Genomic DNA, 25439 nt, shown 5'->3' with positions numbered 1-25439 from the left:
TTAAACCAGAATTCAACTTAAAAAGATGGTGAAATAAACTAAGATTTAATGAAAAATGTTTGAATGTAAGCACAAATTACTATATTGTGATGTTATGGATTGCAACCCTTATCTCTAAGTGCCCTTGTCCCAAATTGATCCCCTCAGCATTGCATTGATGAAGTCAGTATTACAAAGCACTTGCTTTGCTCTGAAAATAACACTCATCAGTATTGTAACTTTTTTCCTTAGAGATATTTCAATTTACTAGAAGCCAACAGTGAAGAATAACACATTTTAGCCAATGCTTTTCTGAAGTGTGAGGAAGAATTGAGTCAACAGATGATAGCTGAAGCTGAGTCATATACAGAGTTCATTGATACAATGAAACAAAATCTGGTTTTTTGTACTTAGATGGTCATGAGTTATTAACATGGCAATCTGAGTGAGTCCAATAAAAGAAATGCAGGAGCATAAAGTGAATGAGTGTCTGCTTTAAATCCAGATAATGCAATGAGAAACTCTGAATTAGTGTTAAACTTGTGTTCCAAGTGTTCGATCTTTTAAAACCTATCAAAAGACAAATATCGAGCAGTAGCTCTGAACAGGCACATAAGACCCTCGTAGTTTCAAGTCTTATTTGTGATAAGGACTGGCGGAGAGGATTTGCAGCCCTTGTGATATTCTGTTATGGCAAACTTATAAATTTCAGGATTTTTTTCCTGACACACTCCTGTACCACATAACTACTTTGGCCACATTGCTTACCTTACTAAGCCTGAGCATGCTTACATATTAAATGAGGATAATTGTTCTCACCTAGTAGGGTTTTTACAGGGCAGAATGGAGGTTGGTTTTACAGAATGCACAGCACATACTTCCACATAAAGTCCTCGATAAAGATTGGCGATCATTACAGTAATTATTGTTATTCACATGCCACGGATTCCTGTATGTTCCTACGGGTTCTCTTCATTTGGTCTTGAAATTATCTTCTGGCATTAACATTATGTTCATGACATTAACATAAAGCAGTGACAAGATCCATGACAATGACACTCTCTTCGTTCTGCAGTCAGATGAGGGAGGACACAGTGACTGGACTGCATTTTTCATCACTGATCGGCTTGTTCTGTACTTAGCTCCCTATGCCACTACTGGTTGTTGAGTTTCATTGGTGTTGCTGTGAGATAACCCCACTTTACGCACTAGTTTTCCAGGCCACCACTTTCAAACTGTGTTCCGTACAGTCAGGTGTCATTGTTGGTGCTGATATAAGAGTATCTTGGGAGGGTGAGTAAGGAAGACATTATTAACTCATCACATCTGTTTGATTTATGTTATCTACATTGTAAATCTAGGCTTCTACAATATTTCATTTGAACAAAGGGATCCTTGGCTAAAATGGTTCAAAAACGTACTGCCTAGGTCTGTTTCTCCAAGATGGCACAGAGAGCATTTGGTACACTGTTTGGTATAATAATGTTTGTAGGATTATAACATTTACATAGTTTCTAGCATGGTGTCAGATACTTTCAAAGTATAGGAAATATAAATATGTGTAAGAAATGGTTCCCGTCTCTGAGGAATTTACATTCCAGTGAGAAAGACCCCAAACAAAACCAAATAACCAAGATACAGATTTTCATGATGTGCTTCAAAAGGTTGGAGGAAGACTCAAATGATTCTGCCTTGGAGAAGGAAGAAGCTTCTCATCTAAGTCATAACATCTGAACTGGTTCTTTTTTTTTTTCCTGAAGTGATTCTTGGATGAGAAAACATTGTGTCAGTGTTAATGGCGGAAGGGGTCCAGGAAGAGAGAAAAGCATAAAAGAAGACACCGGAATATGAGAATGCTGGCTGGGTTGGAGAGGTTTTTTGTGAGTAGAATTAACAGGACTGAAATGAATTGCAGGTAAAGGATCGGAGGTGAAATAGATCTGGGAGACAAGGAGATCTCTTATTTGAAAGACTAGGTGAATGAGATCATTCCAGGGAGAACATTTTTGGGGAAAAAAAAGTGGAGCAGTGTTAAAAATAATGTAATCCTGGATCCTTTTCCTACTTTAGGGAGGGAAAGACAATGAAAGAAGAGGACCAGTCAATGAGGGAGTGAGGAGTGGGAGAGAGTGAGGGATGGGAGAAGGAAGAGGAGAAAAAGCAGAGTCCTGGAAAGCAAGAGTGTGAGATAATGGTGGCTGAGAGTGATAATGATAGAGAAATATCTGACTGGAGGAAGATTCATTTGATCTTAGCCAAAAGGCCAAGAAGCGATGACTGAATGAAGGTTGATCATGGCCTTCGTAATTGTGCATAAGGAAGTACCTGGTGACTCAAGTGAAAACCATTTTAATGTCACATGCAGGATGGAAATCAGAGTGCAGGGAGTCGAGTAGTTAATGGGAATTGAAGAAATAGATATGAGGATCAAGGTTATGTTTTTCAGTAAGTTTTGGTGTATATATGAAGGCAGACGTTACAATGGTAGCTTGACAGGTAAGGCAAGGAGAAGATTTTAGTGCATGAAAGAAGAAAACAGAGCATTTCCTGAGCACTTACGGTGTGGCTAGGCACTTTTGAATAGGAGACCCTTGGACATATGTGTGGGCCAAAAAGGATGAAGAGGGGAGAGAGTGAAATTATAAGAGTTATTTAAGAAAAAAAGGAAAATGGGAGGTGATAATGGGCAGAGGAAACACCATGAGGGAATTCATCTTTGCTTGATCAGGCTTTGTTGGAAAGGGCTTAGAAGAATGCAATTATATTTGGCTGAAAAGTTTTTGGTATTTTCATGACTTGGGTTTCTATCTGACCTGAATAGAGGGCTTTTCTAAAATGGCAATGGATTTGTTAAAATGACTGCTTGAGTCTAATACTAGCTAACATTCACAGAATGCTTATAGAATGACACTCTGCTAAGCACTTTATACGCATTGCTCCCTTTACCCAACAACCCTCTGGTGGAGATAACTATTCTCATCCCCACTTTATACAGGAAGAAACTGATACACAGAAAGATCAATGTTCCTAGGTCCCAGAGCTAGTGTGTGGTAGAGCTTAGATTTGAACCCAATGTAGTCTGTGTCCAGAGCTTGTATTTTTAATCCCTCTGTTAAAACTGTCTATCCAATAGTATTTCTGCACGAATTACACAATTACCCTTAGTCCACTCTTATTCTGGACGAAGGGACAGGTTCTGGCTATTTGGTTTTCTGCTATGCTCAAGGAAAGGTGCCCTCTACTTCAAGAAGCTCATGAATATCAAAACCTTAATCACAGCTCCTCGGATGACACGAGTTCATGCTTTACAAACCAACCATGGCCCTAGTCATATTAAAATCAAAGTTGCAAAATAAAGAAACGTCCTGAAAAGCCTTGTCTGCTTCATTTAGATAACAGTGTGCAGAATGAATTGAAAGATAAAAATGCTCAGCATTTACCATTTCCTTTTTCTTTTTTTTTTTAAATTTTATTTTAAGCCCAATGGTGTTATGGATGATATCATCAGGCAATTTGGTTTGAATATGTTCCATGCTGGACTGTGCAGATTACCCAACTAATGACATGCATACTCCTTGCCATTGTGACACCTCTCTTCTCACAAGTGGGAATTTCAAGTGACAGACTAAAGCTGTTTGCTATCAATTTTGCAAAAAACACATCTGCCAGATAGCCAAGATTTAGTTCAGAGACTGAAATCAATTAATATTCTAATTTGTTACCTGTCATTAGCGTCACACTATATTATGCCAAGTCAAAAGTGATAACCTTTATATAACATATGCTCCTAAAGGAATTTGATTTTAGGAGACTGTTTCATTTTTGTTTAGTGTTGCTCCCTGCGTACAAATCCCATTAGAAATTTCAGTTACACAGGCAGTTAAAAATTGTGATGGATTAAAATAAAAGGGTAAAACATGCGGCTACGTATTTTAAATAGTACTACGTGGCTGTGTTTATGGTAAGTTTTTGTAGCTCTAATTTACCATAATATTTTAAGATTTAGGTAGTGGACTTGTTTTCTTCTATTAAATCAAGGAGAGATCCAGTAGCATGATATTTTTATAGGTGTTCCCCAGATCCTCTAGCATTCTGTTGCTTTAGGTTGCTGATCAAAAGCAAATCTCTGTAGAGGAGCAGAAGAATCACCTGGTCTCATGCCCAGTGTCTAAGAAAGGGACACGGGAGTGGAACAGTGGCTTGAGAAGAAAAGAGGTTAGCCAAGGGAAAGGAAGGAAGGGAGCGTTTCATAGTTGTTGTTTTTTTTTTCTCCCCCAGCTGACTGTTTTCTTGCTGATGAACATGGAGTGAAATATAAAGTACATAATAGTTATCAGCTCTGAGTGGGAAAGGCTAAAAGATGGAGGTGTCACTATAAGGATAAAAACAAATTGCTTTTTTCAATGTGATGACACAGTCAAGCACTGAAATGATTCTTAATGTCAAGAATCTAAGATTTTTAAGATGCTCTAATTTTTCAGCATCTTAAGGCCCCAAAGTCTAAGAGGGTGGTTCAGGATACACGTTAAATTGACATTCATTCATTCATTCATTCATTCATTCAATAAGTAGATATGGAGTGCCTCATATGTACGAGGTACCCCTGGGATATTGACTGTAAAGGACAGTTCCAACTCCTTGCCCTCCTAGAGCTGACAGTATTTTGGAGGGATCCAGAGCGATTTAACAACAAAAAATAAGGCACATCATCTGCACTGCTATACGAAGTATTATAGTGAGATTTAGAGCAAGGGTGAGGACAAGAATTGCTGGCAAAGCTGGGGTGGGATGAATGTGTTATCACTGTAAGCAGTATGGTTGGGGAAGTCCTTAACTAAGAAGATGACATTTGGCAAAGCCTAAAGGAGAAGAGAGAATGAGTTATGTGGATACATAGGGAACATACAATCCCATAGAAGATCGCCACACCACCCTTTACTCTTCTAGAGAAGGAGGAGATGGTGACATTGAAGACCAGACAAAATATGCATTTTATTTGATGTTTGTCCATTCTTTCTTTCTCTGCTAGCTCTTTTCTGTTAAAGTGATTATTTTGATAAAATATTCAAGTGAGAGTTGGCCCCTGTACATATGCATTTTGGTTTGCACCTTGTAGTCACAACCTCAAAGTTATGACAACGGTACTGGGATCATCCATCAGCTCTGCAGCAGGGCGAGGGAGAGGACTTCCATTTCTCATCCATTGGGCCATCTCTACCTCCTCTAGATTGTGGATTTTCCTGTTGAGAATGATAATTACTGGCAACTCTGCTGAGAGTGTCTGTCAGATGAAATTGAATTTGATAAAAGTAGACAGATCAACAAATTGTTAGTCACTGAGGGACAAGAAGTTGATTCCTTGTGTTTTTTTTTTTTTCACGTGGTTTCTCAGTGTTCTTATAGAATAATTTTCTTATAATTTGATAAATCTCTCACCTGGATTACTACAACATCCTGCTTTTATCGTCTGCCCTTGCCTTTCTGGAACCCATTTTCAACACCGTCGCTAGAGCGATCTTTAAAAAAAAAGCACCTGAGTCAGATCATGGGACACCTCTGCTCGAAACTCTCCAAAGGCCTTTTATTTCACTCATGGTACAATCCAGGTTCCTTAGAATAAGGCCCAAGGCCTCACACGATAAGGCCTGTGCTACAATCTGAATCCACCTTCTGCACCCTCCACCTGGTTCATCCTGTGTAAGGCTCACTGGGATCCTTGCTGTTACAAGCAGATTTTTGCCCAAGGGGCTTTATCCAAAATTCCCAGGTTTTATAACTTCTTCCATTTCCTCTAAGCTTCCTTATGAGAGAAAGAAAGAAACCAGCCCTGGTCATCCCTAAAAATAATGTACTACCTCTGTGCCCTTCCATATTCCACTTACTCTTCTTCCTTAGTTTCTTCTATATCATTTCTTACCTAACGTGATTTCCTATATATATCACACGTTATATTATATATATATATATATAATATTTGCATCTTTATTGATTTATTACTTCTTTTTCTCACTAGAATATAAGCCTTGTGAGGGTCCAAACCTATTGTCCCAGCACCTGTAAAACTCTCTAGTTCATCGTAAGTGTTCAAATCTGAATAAACAGACCATCCTGTAGCTTCAGATTAAAATGCCACTCATAGAACTTAGTGCTTCACTCATACACATGCACTTAGGAACAGATAGTCATTTGTTTTCCTGATAAGGGCAAAGAAAAAATTTAAAATTGTGCAGAAGATTTTGAAATATTAATAAAAGAAAATCAAGCTTGTAATATCAGGAAGGCACATTTTAGCTATTGCCTAGGAATAATCTTCCTAATGGAATGATTTCATTAATACAAATTTAAAATATATACAGCACAACCCATAAACATAAATGTTCTAGAGAAAAACAGACCTTGAAAAAAATACCCACCTGCATTAAACACAAGATACAATTTTTTTTATAAACTGGACTTTGATGTATAAAATATTTTTAAAGACAAAAAATTCCATTTTGTTAACAGAATGCTACTATGCCAATAATAATAATAATAATAATAATAATAAACCTCAAATATAAGTTGATAGTATGTTAAGAGAAGTTCTGCTTTTTTTCCCCAGTGGGTAAGGTCATTTTCAAGCATTTCTCTTTTAACCAACTATATAGAGTAGTACTCACATGGAATTTTATGCAACTCATTCATAAACTTCTCCTTCAGCTTAGAAAAGGCATCTTCCTTTCCTTCCCCAGGACTGGCTGGCTCTGTGGCATTATGTGATAGAACAGTTGCAACAGTGGTGACTGGCGGGGCGGCCAGGGCCTCATGATGACTCTCGCTCACCATTTTAGGTTCAGGTGAATCTAAGAGGGGAGGGAAGCCAAAAATAAAAAAAGAGAGAGAGAGAGAGAGAGAGAGAGAGAGAGAAAACAATTCAAAATGGCTGAACTGATCCCACATCAAAGGTGGAGATGAAACACATCAGAGGGCGCACCTGCCAATGGGTAAATAGCCCATCATTAGCATATTACTTTATGTTGGTTCATAAAGTATTTATGGAACCACTGTGGAGAGTCCTTCCCAGAAGGTAAGACCAGGCATGCTTGCTGAAAACACTCTCCTCACAATAATATGTGAGCTGTCAAATCTATTAGTTGTTTATACTGCCAGTTATTTACTGTGCAGATTTAACTTCCAATCCATACATTATAGAACTCTGTAGGAAACAGTTGTTGACAACATACACTCTGAATGATCTCCACATTTTGTTTTTTTATAAAAGGAAATAAAAATAAAATATTTATATTGAAAATGTTGATGAATGATAGCATGCATTCAAAACACAAGTGACTTTTAAAATGGCTATAAGCAATGCAGTTATAACATAGATACTGTAAGATGTCGTGAGTGTCACAGAGAAGTTAGTGTTTGAATCTCATTTATTGATGGCACATTTTCCTCCCAGTCATTTTTTTTGACATTTACTGTAGACAATACTGTGATCAATAATTCACTTGTCTTGCTGGGTAAATGTTTGAAGCCACTATAAATGTGGCATGATTGACTATATATATCAAGGAACTGATGATGAAACACGCCTTGCCTGTCAAATAATTTCAGTTTATTTGATTTGATTATATTACTGAATTATTCTATTAAATTAACTTATTCAGTTCCTTTAAATGTTTGTTTACCTCCAAAGTGTTAAAAAACAATCCTTAAGGTAGCCAATGAAAAAAATCTTAGCCTTGAGTGTAGAAGACCTCTGTTCTAGTCCTCTTTGTAGCTAAATGAATTTTGCTGAGGCATTTGACATCTTCATTTACCTGCCTTCTGAAATACGAAGAATTGAAACCTACCCTGCCTGGATTTTTCTTACTAGTACATATGAAGAGCTCTGTAAACGAAAAGAAGGAATTCCAAAGAGGTAGGCTTGAAGTCCTATTCTCCAATCTAAGTATATTCTGGACTTTCATAATTTTACTATGTGACTTAAGGTTTCAGGCAGGGCTGGTAAGAAAGGGGACAGTATTGGGAGCAGAAATAGATAAATACAAGCATGTCTTGTCAAAAGTAACTTCACAGTCTCAGCAGGCTAGCTGATGGACCTATAAAACCCTTTTGATTTGCAAAGAAATGGAGATAGCCAACAAACAGACATGGGATTTTTATAGAATTGAAATCTTTTGTGAATTAATTATGTGTAATTATATATTAGTATAATTAAAAGCACAATAATCTCAGATGTACAGAATTATTATAGAATATGAATCAAAATCCAGAGATTTTTGGGTCTCCTGAAAGGAGATGATGGCTGAAGCTAATACACGCACATAGATAATCGATTTTCATTTTATAATATATTCTTTTATTAAAGCTTTTAATTTTCCACTAGTAACTACTTATATAACCTGGAAGGATAGAATCAGACAGATGTGGATGTGGATTGACAAGTTGTCATGTTCTTCTCTGTTCTTTAGTTTCTTCATTTGGAAAGTGAGAATAGTCATGCCAAAGACATAAGATTTTGACTATGAAATGAGATATCTGTGCCATGAACTTAGCCCTCTATCGATTGATCAATCAATCCTTTCATCCTTACTCCTCCCCTCCCTAGTAATATTTGGCAATCCAGAATTTTCCAGATTGTGGAAAATTGTATTTTTTTCCAGTTCAAGGTCATTTTCTATAAAGTTTTCTTGATTTTTCTAATTCTGTTGATTCTGTTTAGCTTAGGATCTGTATCCCTGCAAAAATTTGGAGTTCTGTTTGTATAACTTAGGTGAAACTATCGGTATTTTAACACCATAACTTTTTATATTTCATGTGCATCAGCAAAACTAAAATTATATACACATACATATGTATGAAATATTAGTATGTATGTATTCAAAAACTGATTTTGGTCCTCTGCTTTGAAAATCACCCATTATGATATGCATTATTATTTATTTCCACAGGTTGGTTGAGGATACTTGAGGAATCATGGTTTACTGATAGAATTTAAAATAAACTATTGCATTAAATATAAATACCTATATACAACAGTGCCATCATTAAATTAAAAGTATATCATCTAATTATATATTTACTTAATTTTTGTCATGTTCTGGAACTGAGATATTTTTGCTGGTTATCTGGACTGATCAGCTGTTACCTCAAAGTGGCTACACAGTTGTTTCCAGCCTTTCTGCACACAGATGACTGGCTCATTTGCTGCTCAGGTTTTTAAATATTTTCATGTTACCCCAGCTTGGAATAGAATATAAAACATTTCTACATATAGGTTGAATAATCTAAAAGGCTTTCTAAAAATCTAAAAAAAATTCTGGTTCAGTAATGTTAACATCTAGAAGATGGACTTGAAGTTTACTGGATATATATATATATATATTTTTTTTTAAAGAAGCAATAAATGTTTCTATCATTTCCAAAAACAATCCTCTTCAGATACAAGGTATGCTTTACAGGTGTTTTATCGAAACAGGTTAAAGCTATTACTAGTCAGTGATATTATCTCTATCATTTCTGATATTTTTAAATCAAGGAAAGATTATAAATATACAGACAATGCTCCTTAATGTATACCACTGTGAAATTAAGGTCTTTCATAAAATACAAAAACATAATGGGCAATTAAGGATCTAATACACTGACAAAGACTAATTGTTTGCTCAATATTTTCTTCTTTTTCTTTCATATTTTGAGATGATGCTGTTTGTAAATCACAAAACTCAGAACAGTGACATGGCCCTTGAATTTATATCCATAGAACTAAGATGCTTTTTTCTTATTCTCCATCACTTTGTAGATGGAAAAATTAGCCAATTATTCAGTTCTGCCTAACATGATAACCTTATATTCTTTTATGTAGCATTGTTTGCTTATTTAGAAAAGATTTAGATTATACTCAAGTCTTGTTAACAGCCAAAAGTCATTGATACCCACTAAGTGGTTTAGATCTGTGAAGACATATAGCTCCCACACCACTCCCATGAGAGGTATAATTATCAGCCACTTAATGGGGAGGAGACTAAGGTATATAGAGGTTATGCGGTTGGTTCAGTCACACAGTAGTAATTAGTAGAGGTGGGATTTGAACCTAGATGTCTTAGCCACAATAGTATTAGGGATTTGCACACTGTGAGACAAGTGTCCAATAAAACTGTGGATTTTGAATGAGTTTTTGACCATAGCCCATAGTGAGAAGTACATTTTACATCACGCTCTAGTATACGTGCTCTCACCACCTGTATGTTATATATTGAACAAAAAGCTTCACAGGAAAACACTTGTCTTCCCTATGTGTGAAATATTCTAATATATTTAATTCTGCTCTTTCTCACTAAAAAATTCTAGTTGTACCTCCAAATTGTATACACTTGTTTCATAATCCTCTAATGGTTTGAGACCCACAGTTTGGAAAACCACTCTAAGAAAGGACACGTGAAGGTAAAATAAAACCAATGGGGCTGATGAAAACTAAAGATGCCACTTGTAAACCTACTGTGTGCCAAAATACTATCCTTGGTATGATATTCTCCATTCTCGTTACAACCCTGAAAGGCAACTTGGTCTTATTTTACAGAATAAACTGGGTAGGTTAAGTGATTTGTCCTACAAAGATTTAATCTAATTTAAGGTTCTTTCTACTAGTCTACTCTAATAATAACGTTTGCTTTTTATTAAACAATTAAATCAGTACCGGAAAGATAATTATGATTTTCTTTTGAATTGGTTTACTGGTAAATGGAAAACACAAATCCTCTTACCAGTGGGAAACTGATTGCTTAATTTTAGAGGTGTAGCCATTTAGTTGGTTAAACTGGAATTTGGCATCTTGAAATATGCCAGGAAAAATATTATTGAATAGAAAAATATTATTTTATAGAAAATAAATTCTGTTAGGAGAAAGTTCACTACGAACAACATGTGCAAGCAATTCTTAAAGAAATACAGATCCCTCCTGACAGAAAAAAAAGGTGTTTAGTTTCACAAATAGTCAAAAACCTGAAAGTTAAAGGAACAGTGAGCTAATACATATTCATTTGTAAATGTGGCTAAATGGAGATATCAAGGTGAGGGTTCAGAAAAGTGAGCAATTGGAAAAAACCATAAGGTAGAAAAATACTTCACAGAGGCAAAGTAACAGAACATAGAAAAAGCTGCAGAAATTCTCATTCTTTTTCTAGCAATTCACAATAAAGAATTAATCTGAGATGTACAAACAATTTGAGGATGTTTTTGTAACTTATTGATCATATTAGAAGAGCAGAAACAGACTTGTTAAATTATGGTGATCAATTAAATAAAGTTATTAAAATTAACAGTAAATGTTTACAAAACTAGAAGTACATTAGACTGTTAGATGAGAAAAGCAAAGTATGAAACAGTAAGTAAAGTATGTCCAATTTTTCCAAATGCACTGTTGTATAAAAGACGTTGCAAAAATACATTTAAAATGTTAAACTTGTAGACTAATCGCTTTTATTCTGTTTGTTTACACTGCCAATATATTATGAACCTGAATTATTTTAAAGTACACAAAGAAAAAACTTTTAACACTGTTTGCTCTTAAGAAAAACTGGATCTTGCAGAAAGAAGTATTTTCCTAATGCCAGATTTTCAAAAATACTTTAAGATGTAAAAAGCTAAATGGAAGGAATTAACACTCTAGTTATGTATTTAGCAAATACAATGTATAAAATGGCCACTGGTTAAAATACAGTGTAGGAAAAAATACTAAGTTATCATAGGGGTTAATCCTTTTGTAGTATAAAATGAGGACAATCAGGATTTTTGGTTGCCATGACAACTTCCCTTTATCTCTTGTATTCTTCTTAGTAGGACTTTAATTACGTCTATCTCTAGGTCTATAAATTGATATAGATTTCTCAGATTATATAGTGAGATAGCCTACCATACTGCATAAGCATAATCATTTCTGGAGAAAGCAGTGTTCCCATTTCTATTTAAGTATTGTATTTTATAATAATAGCACACAAAATTAAAAAGTAAACAGGAGAGGAGGGCCTGGGTGGCTCAGTCAGTGAAGTGTACACCTCTTGATTTTGGTTCGAGTTGTGATCTCTAGGTCACGATCTCAGGGTTATGAGATCAAGCCAAGCGTTGGGCATTGCACTGGGCATGGAGCCTGCTTGAGATTCTCTCTCCCTCTCTTCCCCCTCTTCCCTGCCTCTACCTCTGAAAGAAAGAAAGAAAGAAAGAAAGAAAGAAAGAAAGAAAGAAGAAAGAAAGAAAGAAAGAAAGAAAGAAAGAAAGAAAGAAAGAGCAGGAGAAAAAGATCAAATAGACACTGAAAATACTACTTAAAAAAAAAAAAAAGCATTCTACTGCAGAAATACCCCAAATTGAAAGTAACTATTGAAGTGATTATCATAGAGTCCAGCAGATACCATGGAATATGTTAGAATGCATTTTTGAGATGGAGAACAGAATGGTAGTGATTTTATTCCAGCAGAACTTGCCTTGACCTTCTGTAGGTGTAGGTGTAAACAGGAGGAGGATGCCATGTTCATCCTTCTCTTCCTTTCAAAAATAGGGCTCTTGGTTTCAGAGAGTGCTGCCTAAGGACAGCTCAGAGCTGAGTGATCTCCCCTAAATAATTGCCCTTGGCTGAAAGGAGCTGCCGTGCTAAAGGTTAAACCCACTTCCCCAGGGACTGCGCACATCCAGTGGCTGGTAGACGCGGGTATAAGGGCCTGGCCCCCCGCCTGACCGAGTGTGATCTCCGAAGGGCCCCTTAGGATCAGCTAAAGCCTCTGGTGACTGCACCTCACTTCAGCAGCTCCCTTTGTCCAAACCTGCTCTCTCCAATCCCTCACCTAGAAAGCATTCCACAGTAGGCTATCTCTGAATCAGAGAAGCTTCCCAGGGAATCTTACCTACGGTACCCACTCTGGAAGTTTTTTGGAAAAAAACAAAAAACAAAAAAAACAAAAACAAAAACAAAAAAACCAAATCAAAACAAAAAACCCAAACCATTGTCAAAGTTTCATTTAAATTTTTTCCAAACTCAAGGATCCTTAGGCAGAAAGTGAAGTCTAGCAGCATTATCAAAATCTTCCACATGTTTGCAGATGTTTGAAGTCAGGTATATCCTGTCTCTAGTTTGAGTAGATACTTTCTCTTGAAGAAAGAAAGAGGAAAGCCAGACATTATGTATAGTCTCTCTCATGGCAATGACAGCTGACTCTGGCGATAGTCCCAGTAAAAGGGTGAGAGATGAAAGGTTGTTTTCAGACCTTGGAGCCATGGGAAGCACAGCAGGCTGCCTACCTTCAGAAACCATGAAAAGTACAGGCTCCTGGGTCGTTGTCGTCGTCTTTTTCTTCTTCTTTTTAACAAAATAGATCTAGTTACCTCCAGATTTTACCCAGTAAGCCACAAAATCTTCCTAAGAGGCACGGGGAGAATTTTGCTTAAGAGCATGGCTCTCAGGCTGTATCTGTCATAAATACTTTTGCACATTGACTTTAAGTGAATCTGCTTAACTTTACTTTAAGAATAGAATCAGCATCCCTCCCCAACCCTAAAATACCACACTACAAACACTGAGAAGGTGTGCAGATGTTTATACTGAGGGTCATTCTGGAAGAGCATGAGCAGGAAGGAAATAGGGAACAGTCACCAGCAGCATTTCCTAGGAATCTACTTATTTATTTACTTGCCACTTTATTTAGGTCGAGGCATGACCTAATGATCAAAAGTGGATGATCATTTGATGCGACGGACTGAGAAAAGCAAGCTGGAACCAGTGTTATTTCAAAACCCCAAGAAAATAAGATTAGAAGACACAAACCAAGAAAACTTTACAAGGAACAAAGAGATTTCAGGATGTCTTTCAGAGAAAACCTTGGGTTCTGTGGTATATGTTAAAGAAAGTGATGGAAAAGAAATGACAGATGTGGAATGAAATATTTGTACTTACTGCCAAAGAAAGGAGAATTTGCTTTTGACTTAGAGAACATGTTGAATGAGAACTTAACCATATTAGGAAAACCTAACAACATGAAGGAAGACAATTGCATATTTTTCACTATTTATGAATCATCTTAGACTGGACTTTTTAAATACGTACTCAAAAATGTTGTTTTGGGGGAAAAAGCTTTCCAAATTTCAAAGCAAAATTCTTTGGTATTCTATCCTCGTCAAAAATCAGAATTTTTGAATAACAGTATTTAAATGGTACCAACATATTTTAATTATGTATTTAACAAGTGATCAAAAAAACAGTGCCCCCAAAATTTGACATCTATATTAAAAAAAAAAGAGCTTGACCTATTTACTGTATACAACTTAATGATTTGAAGGTAAGTGTACACTCAAGACACCACCACCACGGTCTCTAGTTCCTGGCTCTATGCAGAGGGCTACGTATGTCTTCTCTCTCCCTTCTTATAAACCTGTCTCTCACAGCCACTGATAGTCATATTGGCTTTCCTTCTTTCTCTGTGATCAAAATCCTTCTGCTCTCCTTATCTTTGCTTTTCTTCTCAGTTTTTTCTTTCCCTTCAAAGAAAGGGGAGAACAATACTTAGTGTAGGTCTAATTTATCATGTACTAGGCCCTTGATGTATGAGTGTCTACTGAGCCTTCTACTTTATGTGGAGGCAGAGGAAAGGAGAATAAGACACCGATCCTCACCCTCAAGACGGCCCACGAGTTTCTCCTGGCTGTCTTTCCTGCCATTATGGAAACTCAATATGCCCCGTGATTGTATCTCTTGATTCCAAAAGTGGGAAATTGCAACTCAGTTATCTTCTTGATGTAGTGAAACAATTGAAAACATGTCTCTGATTGCCAGGAGGCAGATGGAAAAGCATGAATAAGGAGTAACAAGTAGGACCAGAAATTAGGAAATTTGGATCCAAAGGAACTAAGTGAGAGATATAGATGTGAGGTGCTCCAAACAGAATAGCTTCAGAGGCAAACACTTGTATTAAAAACCAGAGTTCAAATGTTTGAAATGGCTAGATAGATGCTGTTACTAGAAGTTGGAAAACTTTGACTTATCAACTTCCAGTTTTCATATTTTTAATGTAAATTTTTTCATATCTTTAAAAATATAATTTAGTTTTTTAGATTTACCAGTGTTCATCTCCTTCCATTCTTATCTTCCCAAGACAAGCAAAAGCAGTTAGTTGCTCAAGATCCAGCTTCCTTAAATGCGGAAAGATACTCGGTATAATAAGAATTTACTTATTGTCCTCCCATCTCGCTCTAGTTTTGATTGTTTTTTTTAAAGATTTTATTTATGTGAGAGAGAGAGAGAGAGAGAGAGAGAGAGAGAGAGAGAGAGAAAGAGACAGGCAGAGGGAGAAGCAGGCTCCGTGCAGGGAGCCCTGCATGGGACTCGATTCTGGGTCTCCAGGATCAGCCCTGGGCTGAAGGTGGCACTAAACCACTCGGCCACCAGGGCTGCCCTAGTTTTGATTGCTTAAAAAAATAATGTCCACTGCCTCTCTCTGTGTCTCTCATGAATAAATAAATAAAATCTTTAAAAAAAATGTCCTATGTCAAAAAATGTCATCACTACTAAGGTTTATTTCCAAGTTGGCCCATCTACTTCAAAATCATTATTTTCATTTTTAAACTTTGTTTTCTCGGGGAGAGACTGATCTAACAATGGATCCTGCAGATAGCGGGTGGGAGATGTACTCGAGATGTGAACTCCAGTGCTTATCTGTTAGTAGCTCCTGTCCAGTGAAATTGTCCTGCTCACAGACTCAAGATGGGCAAGAGTCTAGGTAGATTGCATGGCTGCCCCCTTCCGCCATAATCACAGGGGATTATTGGAAGGAGCAGGACCAATGAGGCCAATGCCACTATTTGACATGAAAACGGGAGTGAGGCTCATAGATTCTCTCCTTCAGGGACTGACGCTATGAAGTACTCAGGAGAAACCGAGGTGGAGAGAAGAAACATGCTTATTGTTACAGAGTTAAGAAGTGGTGAAGCCTGGCTTCCGAGCTCTGTGACCGTGGTGCGGTGTCATTCCTCCAGTTACCCTGCTTCCTTTAGCCTAGTTTTCAGCTCTGAGTTTCCAGTATATAGTATATTGTACTATACTATAAAACCCAATATTGATAAGAATTGGAGTAGCTGTTCCTGGTAATCGAGAAAGTGCTGTGAGAAGTAAAACTTACCATGTTCACTAAGCTTGGTAGTTTTTTTGAATATTTAGATTCACAGTTGGAGGTGGTGAGTTCTGTTACTAAGTCTCTCCTGCATTCCTACCTTAATGCACGTGAAGAGTGATAGAACTGATGGTATGGAGTGCTCTGCAGGCCTACGCAGATGCTGTGGAGGCCAACTGATGGTTGAGGATTTAAAACATTCCATTAAATACATTTTTTTTTTCGCATTTTTGCGTCTCAGAAATGGGGATTTGCCTTATACTCTGTGGCATCTTACTATCGCTGCTGGCCAGGCCAGCACACTCTGCCTGCTTGCTATTGCCATTGACGTTCCAGTCAACAAATCACTGAAAGGCCATTTGAGGAAGGAATCTGAATCCCTGTTGTGGTCGAAAGATTTCTATTGTCAGCTTCTACAATGAAACCAACAGAATGAGAGTCAAGTGTCTTGGAAGATTTTGGAAGCATTAGTGGAGCAATATTTAAAGAAACACAGGTAAGTGGTGTGTAAAAAGAGATGGGCATCATTAACTCTGAATTGAGAACAGGTTTAGAAATTTTAGGAACTTACTAAGCAATCTATTTTGCCTTTAATTTCCTCATTTGCATGTATAAAAGTGACACAAAAAGTCTAAGTCTGAATGACTTTTCAATAAGTACAAAATAAAAATTCAAGTGATAAGAAACCATTTTTGACATAGCTTAATTTGTGGCATTTTTTCTTCATCTATAAAATAATGGTGCATCTTGTAATTCATGGTTTCTTAGAGTACACAAAATATAGATTTCCTACAGAACAAAGAGAAAGCATTAGCATTGTTTACAAATAATGTATTATAAAACAATAAACTTGATAAAATTTTTAACAAACTGAGTTTCTCACTCCCAGAAGATCAATCACCACAATTATATTTAGCAATTGAGGGCAATATAAATTTCAGAGGAACTAGCTAAAATAAAAATAAATCCATGAGCCAAATGGAAACTATATTTAGTGCTACAGTATTTCCCCCTTCAGACCTATAAGATTGAGAATTAAAAAGATGGAAACAAGTAAATCATATCCAATTCAAAGCCCAAGCACTGAATTACTGTAAAATGATACAGAAAATCAAAGGGTCATAAACAAAATTGAAAGCTTCCCACCTATAATAGGCAAATAAATCTTGAAAATTGGAATATGAGAGCAGTTTCGAAAAGCATATAATGAATTCACAAATTTAATACTGTTTTTCTAATTGGTTTACTATGTACCCATTTCTCTATTAATGAAATATTTTATTGTTGTGGTTTTAAAAGCTGCCATTTCTTTTAAAAGCACCATTCAATGGAAAACTTTGATGGCTTGATGGGGCCTCTTAAGATTTTATTAAGAATGGCAGAGTCATAGTCAAGAAGAGATACCAAAATAGCCTTTCAAATGCATTGTAAGGGTTTCTTTTTTTTAAAATATTTTATTTATTTATTCATGAGACACACACACACACACACACACACACAGGCAGAGACACAGGCAGAGGGAGAAGCAGGCTCCATGCAGGGAACCCAACGTGGGACTCAATCCCGGGTCTCCAGGATCACACGCTGGACTGAAGGTGGCGCTAAACCGCTGAGCCACCTAGGCTGCCCCATTGTAAAGGTTTCAAATAAATATTCACTGTGTTTTAAGAATTGTGCAGTAAGGGTCAAAATCTCTTTAAATTTTTTTTTTTTTTGTCAAAAAAGGTAGATGTGAAAACCTAGAGATGAAATTGATCTTGCATGGATCATTTTAACATAGTTTTAAGTGACAATGCTCATTGTGTACAATATTAATCGGAGTTACCTCTTTTTAATTTTTGCATAGTAAGATGAAACTAGATGCTTCTGGCAGTGATTGAAGAGATGCGGCATAGCCAAATCAAGCCAATTGGCTCTCAAAATGTTTTCTATAGAAGCTACAGATAGATAATTTGGAATTCCCATTTTCCATTGCTTTGCTGAAACTCAGCTCTGAACTCTTGCTGTTTCTGAGCTGCAGGCACTTGAGAGAAAATCTAAGCTTGCAACTCAAAGCCCTCTTTTATCAAACTGTGCTCAAACTGTCATTGTTTTGTCACACAGTGAAGCAAAGCTTTAAAATCGATCCCTTCACAGTTCAGATTGTGGCAAACAAGATGAGAAATTCTGCAGACTACAGTTAGAAATACTGTATTAGTAAATAAAAATAGTAACCCTTTATAAGCCTATACTATTAGCCAGACATTTTCATAAGACCTTTAAACATATAAGCTCATTTAATGCTCATAAAATAAACCCTGGAAGTCAGACAATTATTATTATCTCTCTGTTATAGATGAGAAAACATGCCAAAGGATGCACAGCATTAGAGCAAAGATTTAGAGTGAAACAGGCTAGCTCCAGGGTCCATGGAACTCTGCCTCACTAATAAATGAATAGATAGATGTTGAATGAATGAATAAATTGGGTGCCTACAATGTGTCTGACATGATACTCGGTGCTTTGGATAAATTTCAAGTAGTTCATTTACCATCTGTATGCTTGGGGATGCATACAGATGGTTAGAATCCAATGTGTTATATGCTGTAGTAGAAATAATTATAGGAGGCTACAGAGAGAAGATTCCAGATAGAAAACCATTGAGAAGATTTAACATATCTGAATGTAGTGGGGCCAGAAGACTAAGTTTATTTGCTAGGTATATCTGTGTGTGTGTGTGTGTGTGTGTGTGTGCGCGCGTGTGTGCATCGGATATGAAGTACAGAAAGTGGTGATTGGGCTTATTCTTCTTCCTAAATTCTATCTTCTATTGTGTGCCGACAAATTAACTTGGGGACATGAGACCTGAATAAATAATACCCACAATTTATAAAATAATTATAAAATCACATGTCAACTGCTTACCTAACAGCTATTCACTCTTTCTGATTTAAGATAAGCCTTACTTAAAAAAAAAAAAAAAAAGATAAGCCTTACTATTATTTTTTTTTCTGGGCAACTATTTCCTTATCCTCCACTCATAGATACACTTCGTTAGTGTCTCTCTCTCTCTCTCTCTCTCTCTCTCTCTCTCTATATATATATATATATATATATATATATAATTCATGGTAATCTCATTATTTTTATCTATTGTTGGCTTACACAAGAAAGGGCATGTGATCCAGTTCTGGAGTATTGTGATAGGAGAGGAAATCTGTTGGGTGATTTCTGAGGAAGCTTTTCTAACTCTTAAGGATGCTTATACAGAAAGCAGTGTCTCTCCTGTTGGTGGTGGTCGGGTTTGTGTGTGGTACTTAGAAGTTCTTGCAGTCACGTTATGATTGTGAGAGAATCTAGACAAGGCTGATGATTGACAGATGCTGTTGCTCAATGTTGACTGTAACCATGACCCTCATGATGCTGTTGAGCTGCTGTATTAACTACAGCTACAATCACTATACCTTGGAACTTCTTGCAATGGGAGATCATACATTTTCCTTATGGCTTAATCCATCTTGTGTTGTGCTTGCTATTGCTTGCAGCCTAAAGCTAGTATATACAAGTATTTTGTAATCTGATTTCCCACAATAACACAAATGAAATTTACCTTTTCTGTAGGTTATTTTTTTTTTTTTACTGTGTTATGCCAACTTGGTTTCTTGTTAATACCCTTTATCTGTGTGTGCCTTTGATCCCTAGTTTTTGGTTATCAGTAAGTCTAAGAGACATTCATGACATTTTCTCCTATTCAGAACAGGGCTGTATCTTTCCCATATCCTGTGAATTAAGATGAAGATCATTGCCCTCCATCTATGCTGCTAGATAGATAAAACTGAATTAAATTGATTTGAAATATAAGAAAATTAGTTTTGTGATTGGTTTCATCTAATAATTCAGATTTGAAAGATTTAGACAAGATTTTAATTCTGTATATTATATTCAAATTAAATGTTTTATCTTCTTTAATGTGCCCATCATTAATCAAAGTTTAAGTGAGGGGACAGTGAACAACTACCCCTTGATCCACTCAGGAGCACCTAAGTAGTAAATCAGGGGAGTCAGAGGTTTAGAAAGAATAGTTGAAAGGGAGACAGCATATTATATTCATTATGTAACATAGTCTCCAACTGTTTCCTGATGGGTTCTTTTTGCTGCTGTTTCTCCTCCTTGTTTGCTTTTGTCTCTTAATAAGCAATGGCTTATTTTCCGTCTCTCCATCAAGTTAAGGTTTGATAGAGTTAGAGATACATCTCTAAAAAAATTTCATGGCTTCTCTTTCCTCTTGAAAAACCCAGATCATACCACTTCAAGAAAGAGAGCTTAAGAACAGATATCCTAACAAATACCATCGAGTCACCATGTCACATTTAAGCATCATTGTGAAAAAATGTGACTTTGATAAAAATCATTATCTGTGGGTTTTTGTAAACTTTCATTTTGGCCAATAGTTGGATTTAATGCCATTTGCATCTGAGTAGCTCAGTAATAAGACTGATGAATATACCACAGTTTGCATCTCAGATATTCAGAGAAAGAGTACAGTGTAATAGTTTGCATTGAGAAGCACGATCTGTAAACACTTTCTCATTTACATCATAAGCAGGCATGCTGGCTTCCTGACAGCAATATATGGAGCTAAATTGCCTTTTCATTTTATATTCAGTAATTATACACTATAATCTCATCAAAATAAGGCCATTCTATAGGCAATCCTCTCATGTTTTTAGGCCTTTTTCCTAAACTTATTGATCAAAATGTAATATTATGACATACTAAAAGAAAAGTGATCTAAGTACCCAACTTCCTCTTTGGAAGGTGTCAGATGACTTTTAATTTCAAAATGCTGTATTATCATGACTTTTTAACATTAAGTAGAAATCCTCTCCACTTCACTGTAGAACAATAGGTATGAGCAGATTTGCAAAGTTCCCTATTGTGTAGGTCAAGATCACTGATGATTAGAATCTCAAGTTAGTTTCATCAGTCTGGTTATAAATTATGATGATTTTGTTGAGAGAAAATATGTTTGTATTTAGGCAAGTGAGCCAAGTGTTTTTTTTTTTCCTATGCTGTTAATATACCACTGCTTTTCCTTAAAATGGTTAATATCAATACCTAGAAGCTCAAATAATACCCACCTGGCTAAGGAGATATTTCAGAGTGAGGGCACACTGTTACAAATTCATAACTGGATATTATATTACAGATAAACTAACACTTTTACTAAGGTAAAAGTATACTGATCATATGAATAAAATATGAGTGTTGATTTCAATCATCCTTGAGTCACCCTGTATTGCAGAAGGTGAAATATAGAATAAAAATAGGAGATATGACTTAATAAAATTCTGCTTGTTTACTGGATATTTTGTTGGTAGAAAATCACTCAGGGGCTTTTGCAATCAAAGACAAAAAAAAATCAATGGAAAAAAATCCTTGAAAACAAAAGATTGTGTGAAAGCTTTGTGCCTTAAACACACACACACACACACACACACCACTAATATAAATAGAGGAAAATTATAAAGTCAAACTGAAATATATGAGAGAGATTTTTAGACTGGCATCTTAATATAAGAATTTTCGAGGCTAGAGGTAGAAAGAATAGGGAAAATGTAGTTTTACTAGAAAGTTTAAAGCTTCAGTCAGAGAAAAACAAATCCATATGATTTCACTCATGTGGAATTTAAGAAACAAAATATGAACATAGGGGAAGAGAAGGAAAAATAAGATGAAAATAAGGAGGCAAACCGGAGGAGACTCTAAATATAGGGAACAAGCGGAGGGTTGCTGGAGAGGAGATGGGGTAACTGGGTGACAGGCATTAAGGAGGGCATGTGATGGAATGAGCACTGGGTGATCTCTGCAATTGACAAAGCATTAAATTCTATCCCCGAAAATAATACTGTATATGTTAACTAACTTGAATTTAAATAATAAAAAATGAAGTTTAAAGCTGCAAAGATGAAAATAATAACAGCGTACCTAATGGAATGCCCTTCCAAGTTTTGCATGTTAGAGCAGATTAAGTTCAATGTGAGGGAGGATTGGTAATTGAGGAGTTGAGAGAGCATTTTCAGTGGTGAAAGATGGAGGCCTGCTTCAAATCCAGGGTGAATATAAAACCTACACAATATTGGGCACACATTGTTACTGAATCTTTTCTATCACAAAATGCTGACATGTGAAGAGCGAGAAGGCAGCTGGTAGGGAGAAAATGGATGTAGAGCATTCAGTGTTGAAAAAGGGGAGTGTGCAAAATCATGATGTTATTCATGATCACAAGTAAGCAAGCAAGCCAGCATTTCACAGAGGGTGTTGGAGAGAAGAAAAGTCTGTAGAAATCAGCTGATGAAGATGGCACTTTCTAGAAGTCCATCATCAAAGACTGAATATAGTCCCGAGTGAGAACACAGCCTTCCGGATGAGGGCGGCATGGCCTGGCATTGAACAGACTAGAAGAACGGAGGCAGCGAACAATGCAGGGAGTCTCTGCTGCCCTTAAGACTTGTCTCTGGCCATGCTGGTTAGAGACGAGGACCACCGTCTCCGTGAGGGGCGCCTGGGACTCGATGCCACAATGTCAGCTAATTTCCGAATGTCTACACACAAGGTCCGTAGCACCCCAAAGTCATGCAGCCTTCCCCTTTCTTACATGACCTGTCTCCATGACGTCTGTGTATTTCCTGTGCTGCATATGTAGTTTAGACCCGACTCCTCTGCTGTTCACAACCAGATTGAAAAAAACAAAAGTGACTTAAGTCTTTATTATCTTTATGAAGAGGCCTAAAAAAAAGAGAAGAAACTAGAACAATTTCTCCCCGTGTGGCCATTCTGTCATCTTTCTCACTTAACGTCTTCTTTCTGGAAGCTTTTATTTACATCTCTTCTCCCTCGACACTTCTCACCATAGACATTTGTGCTGTTGCGTAAGACAGAAAATTCCTATAAAATTAATGTTCAACTTGATTTAGGCATGAAATTCTAATACTGTCCAGAGAGGGATCATGCTGTTTCAAAATAATTTTTGGTGTAATTCTCCAAACAAAGAAACCATTTATATCAATAAAATACTTGTTTTCTGTGTATTGCATAAAAATCAATTTATATTCAAATATTTTCCTCCTGCCAGATCAATGTCTTTCTGAGAGCTTAGAAACAAAAGTACCGTAGAGATTAACTGTGAGACATTTGGCTCTATGAAGAATAATAAAACAGAAAATAAAATATTAATGGGAGAGCAGAGCAATGCTGACAAGAACACTTTGGTAGCTGTGGGTCACTTCTGAATTAACAATTTTCTACCCCTGTTCTTGAAATGGATGGATTTCCCCTCCCGCAGTCTTGATTTACTTATTCATTAACTAAAGGGATTAGTAAAATTAATTAGGGCATAAAAGTTGATATAAGTACTAACCACCACAGACAAGGAGCTGAAAATATCTACTTTTCCTCATGGTTAAATCCTAGAATTAAATTACAAAATGAAATTTTATAACAAATTTCTACAAGATATTTACTTAGAGTTTAGGAAAACTTGCATGAAATGAGATGAATTCTTTCTTGTTTTGGTCTAAAAGTTTAATATTTAGCATTTTCTGTTATTTTTACCTTCTTTTTGGGGGATGGTAGTGATGTTTGTTTGCCTTCCTTATTTCTTAGCCGTTTTATTTGTATCTATCACTTTTTTAAGCAGATGATGATGTTTATTCATCAACATACAGTGCTACCTTTTAAAAATATGAATTTTCTCTGAGGGATTAAATTTGAATAGCTCTAGAGCATTACTCTCAGAACGTGCTTGGGTCTTAAATTTTAGGCACACACATGTTAACTAATATCGGTATTTTATTCGTTCCTTTGCTGATGTCTGGACAAGCTAGCAGATGTGTGAAACGGATCAGGGATTTACATTCTGGGCTGAGGCAGCTTTGATCATATAGGCTAATCTCTAAGCTTAAAACTTGGTAAAATTATGGCTTTAAATTTCTTCTTATCACTACTTTAAAAAAATAGAATTTAGGGGCACCTAGGTGGTTCAGTTGGTTGAGCGTCAGGCTCTTGATTTCGGCCCAAGTCATGATCTCGGGGTCCTGGGATGGAGCCCCACCTCAGGCTCCATGCACAGTAGGGAGGCTGCGTGAGGATTCTCTTTCTCCCTCTCTTTCTGCCCCGCCCCCTGCACGTGCTCATGCTCTCTCTCTCAAAATAAATAAATAAATCTTAAAAGAATAAAATTTATATTGATGTTCTTGACCATATTGCCTTTTTCACTGCTTAAATGAAATGTTCTTGACCACTTTCATTCCTTTCTTTCTGTTTTCTTATTCCCTGAGCCAGACGAAACCTTAGTCTCTTGGCAGATTAAAACTTCCTGGCTATTCTGTATGAGATAGGACTTTGAGTTCACTTACAGTTGGGCTATTATTAGTCCGCCATGATTTCTGTCCCTACCCTGAGTTTTACATTAGGATATTGCAACAAAAGCAACCTAGAATTCGATGTGGCCTAAGGATTCCATCAGATTCCATCTCTTCAAGTTGACTCATGTTTTCTTGGTTGTAGGTTTACCAATCTCCTAAATCTTAGAATATTTCTACATACTACATCTTTCTAAATACAAATTATCAACTATACATGGACCCCAAAGAAGACATCAGGTTGCAACTGAATGTTTTTTTCCAAAAATTTCCAACCTTAGACCTGTAGAAGGAGAGTTACAGAATTGCATCCTTTAATTAACAATTTTGAGCTTTTCAAGAACACTTCAGCCACATCATGTCAAAGCTAAAATCAGCAGCCTTCCAAAACCATGAACACAACTTGACTGGTTTTGACAGTCTATTTATTAATTGCTGCCAAACTATAATTATTACTGCATTAACGTCACGTATCTACAGAGGAGCAGTGTCAACTAAGCATCTGCCTTTCAAACTTGAGTATAAATGTATTTCTTTAGGTTTTATCACTGATCTTTAATATTCTTAATATTTTCAGGCAATTTTATCTCCAACCTCAAATAAATTGTAGGAACTGGAACTAATTTGTTCCTCTAATTGATTGACTCTCTTACCTCCTGTTGTGTGTACAATGGATGTCATCCCAGCTGTACGGAGCAACGGGAGGGAAAATATTAATCACAGAACAATTAGCTCTGATCTAAGTCTCCCCCCTCCCCACCTTCAGGAAGGGAAAATAGCCTTCCCCAAAGTTAAAGGGACACATTTCCTCTCTGTAGTTACTGCTAAAGGAAAATAAATATAGGTTAGACTCATTTCCCCCAGCATATAATTTAAATTCTAAATTAGTGTTCTTGAAATTTGGCAGGAGCACCTAGAC

At 36.5% G+C, this 25439-nt stretch overlaps 1 protein-coding gene and 1 long non-coding RNA gene across 11 annotated transcripts in view; one reads left to right on the top strand and one right to left on the bottom strand.

The window, feature by feature from the left end:
- The window catches only part of SYT1 (synaptotagmin 1), a 537260-nt gene that overhangs the window by 200593 nt on the left and 311228 nt on the right, over positions 1 to 25439 (bottom strand). For all 5 annotated transcript variants that reach the window (XM_077845608.1, XM_077845610.1, XM_077845609.1 and 2 more), the window contains one exon: positions 6639 to 6821. In XM_077845608.1, coding sequence (XP_077701734.1) covers positions 6639 to 6804 — 166 coding nt within the window. In that variant the 5' untranslated portion in view covers positions 6805 to 6821. Of the gene's footprint in view, positions 1 to 6638; positions 6822 to 25439 lie in introns of those variants that run through there.
- Positions 1 to 25439, top strand: part of LOC144282230 (uncharacterized) — a 304549-nt gene that overhangs the window by 209694 nt on the left and 69416 nt on the right. Inside the window, exon 4 of one of the 6 annotated variants that reach the window (XR_013350576.1) lies at positions 1740 to 1859. The exons of the other annotated variants lie outside the window; for them this stretch is intronic. This is a non-coding gene — a long non-coding RNA (uncharacterized LOC144282230). The remainder of the gene's footprint in view (positions 1 to 1739; positions 1860 to 25439) is intronic. 6 annotated transcript variants of the gene reach the window in all.

The sequence above is a fragment of the Canis aureus genome, chromosome 13 (assembly GCF_053574225.1).
Source record: "Canis aureus isolate CA01 chromosome 13, VMU_Caureus_v.1.0, whole genome shotgun sequence".
Classification (NCBI taxonomy): Eukaryota; Metazoa; Chordata; class Mammalia; order Carnivora; family Canidae; genus Canis; species Canis aureus.
Note: the sequence above shows the minus strand (reverse complement) of the source record. Positions and strands in the feature narration are given on the sequence as shown.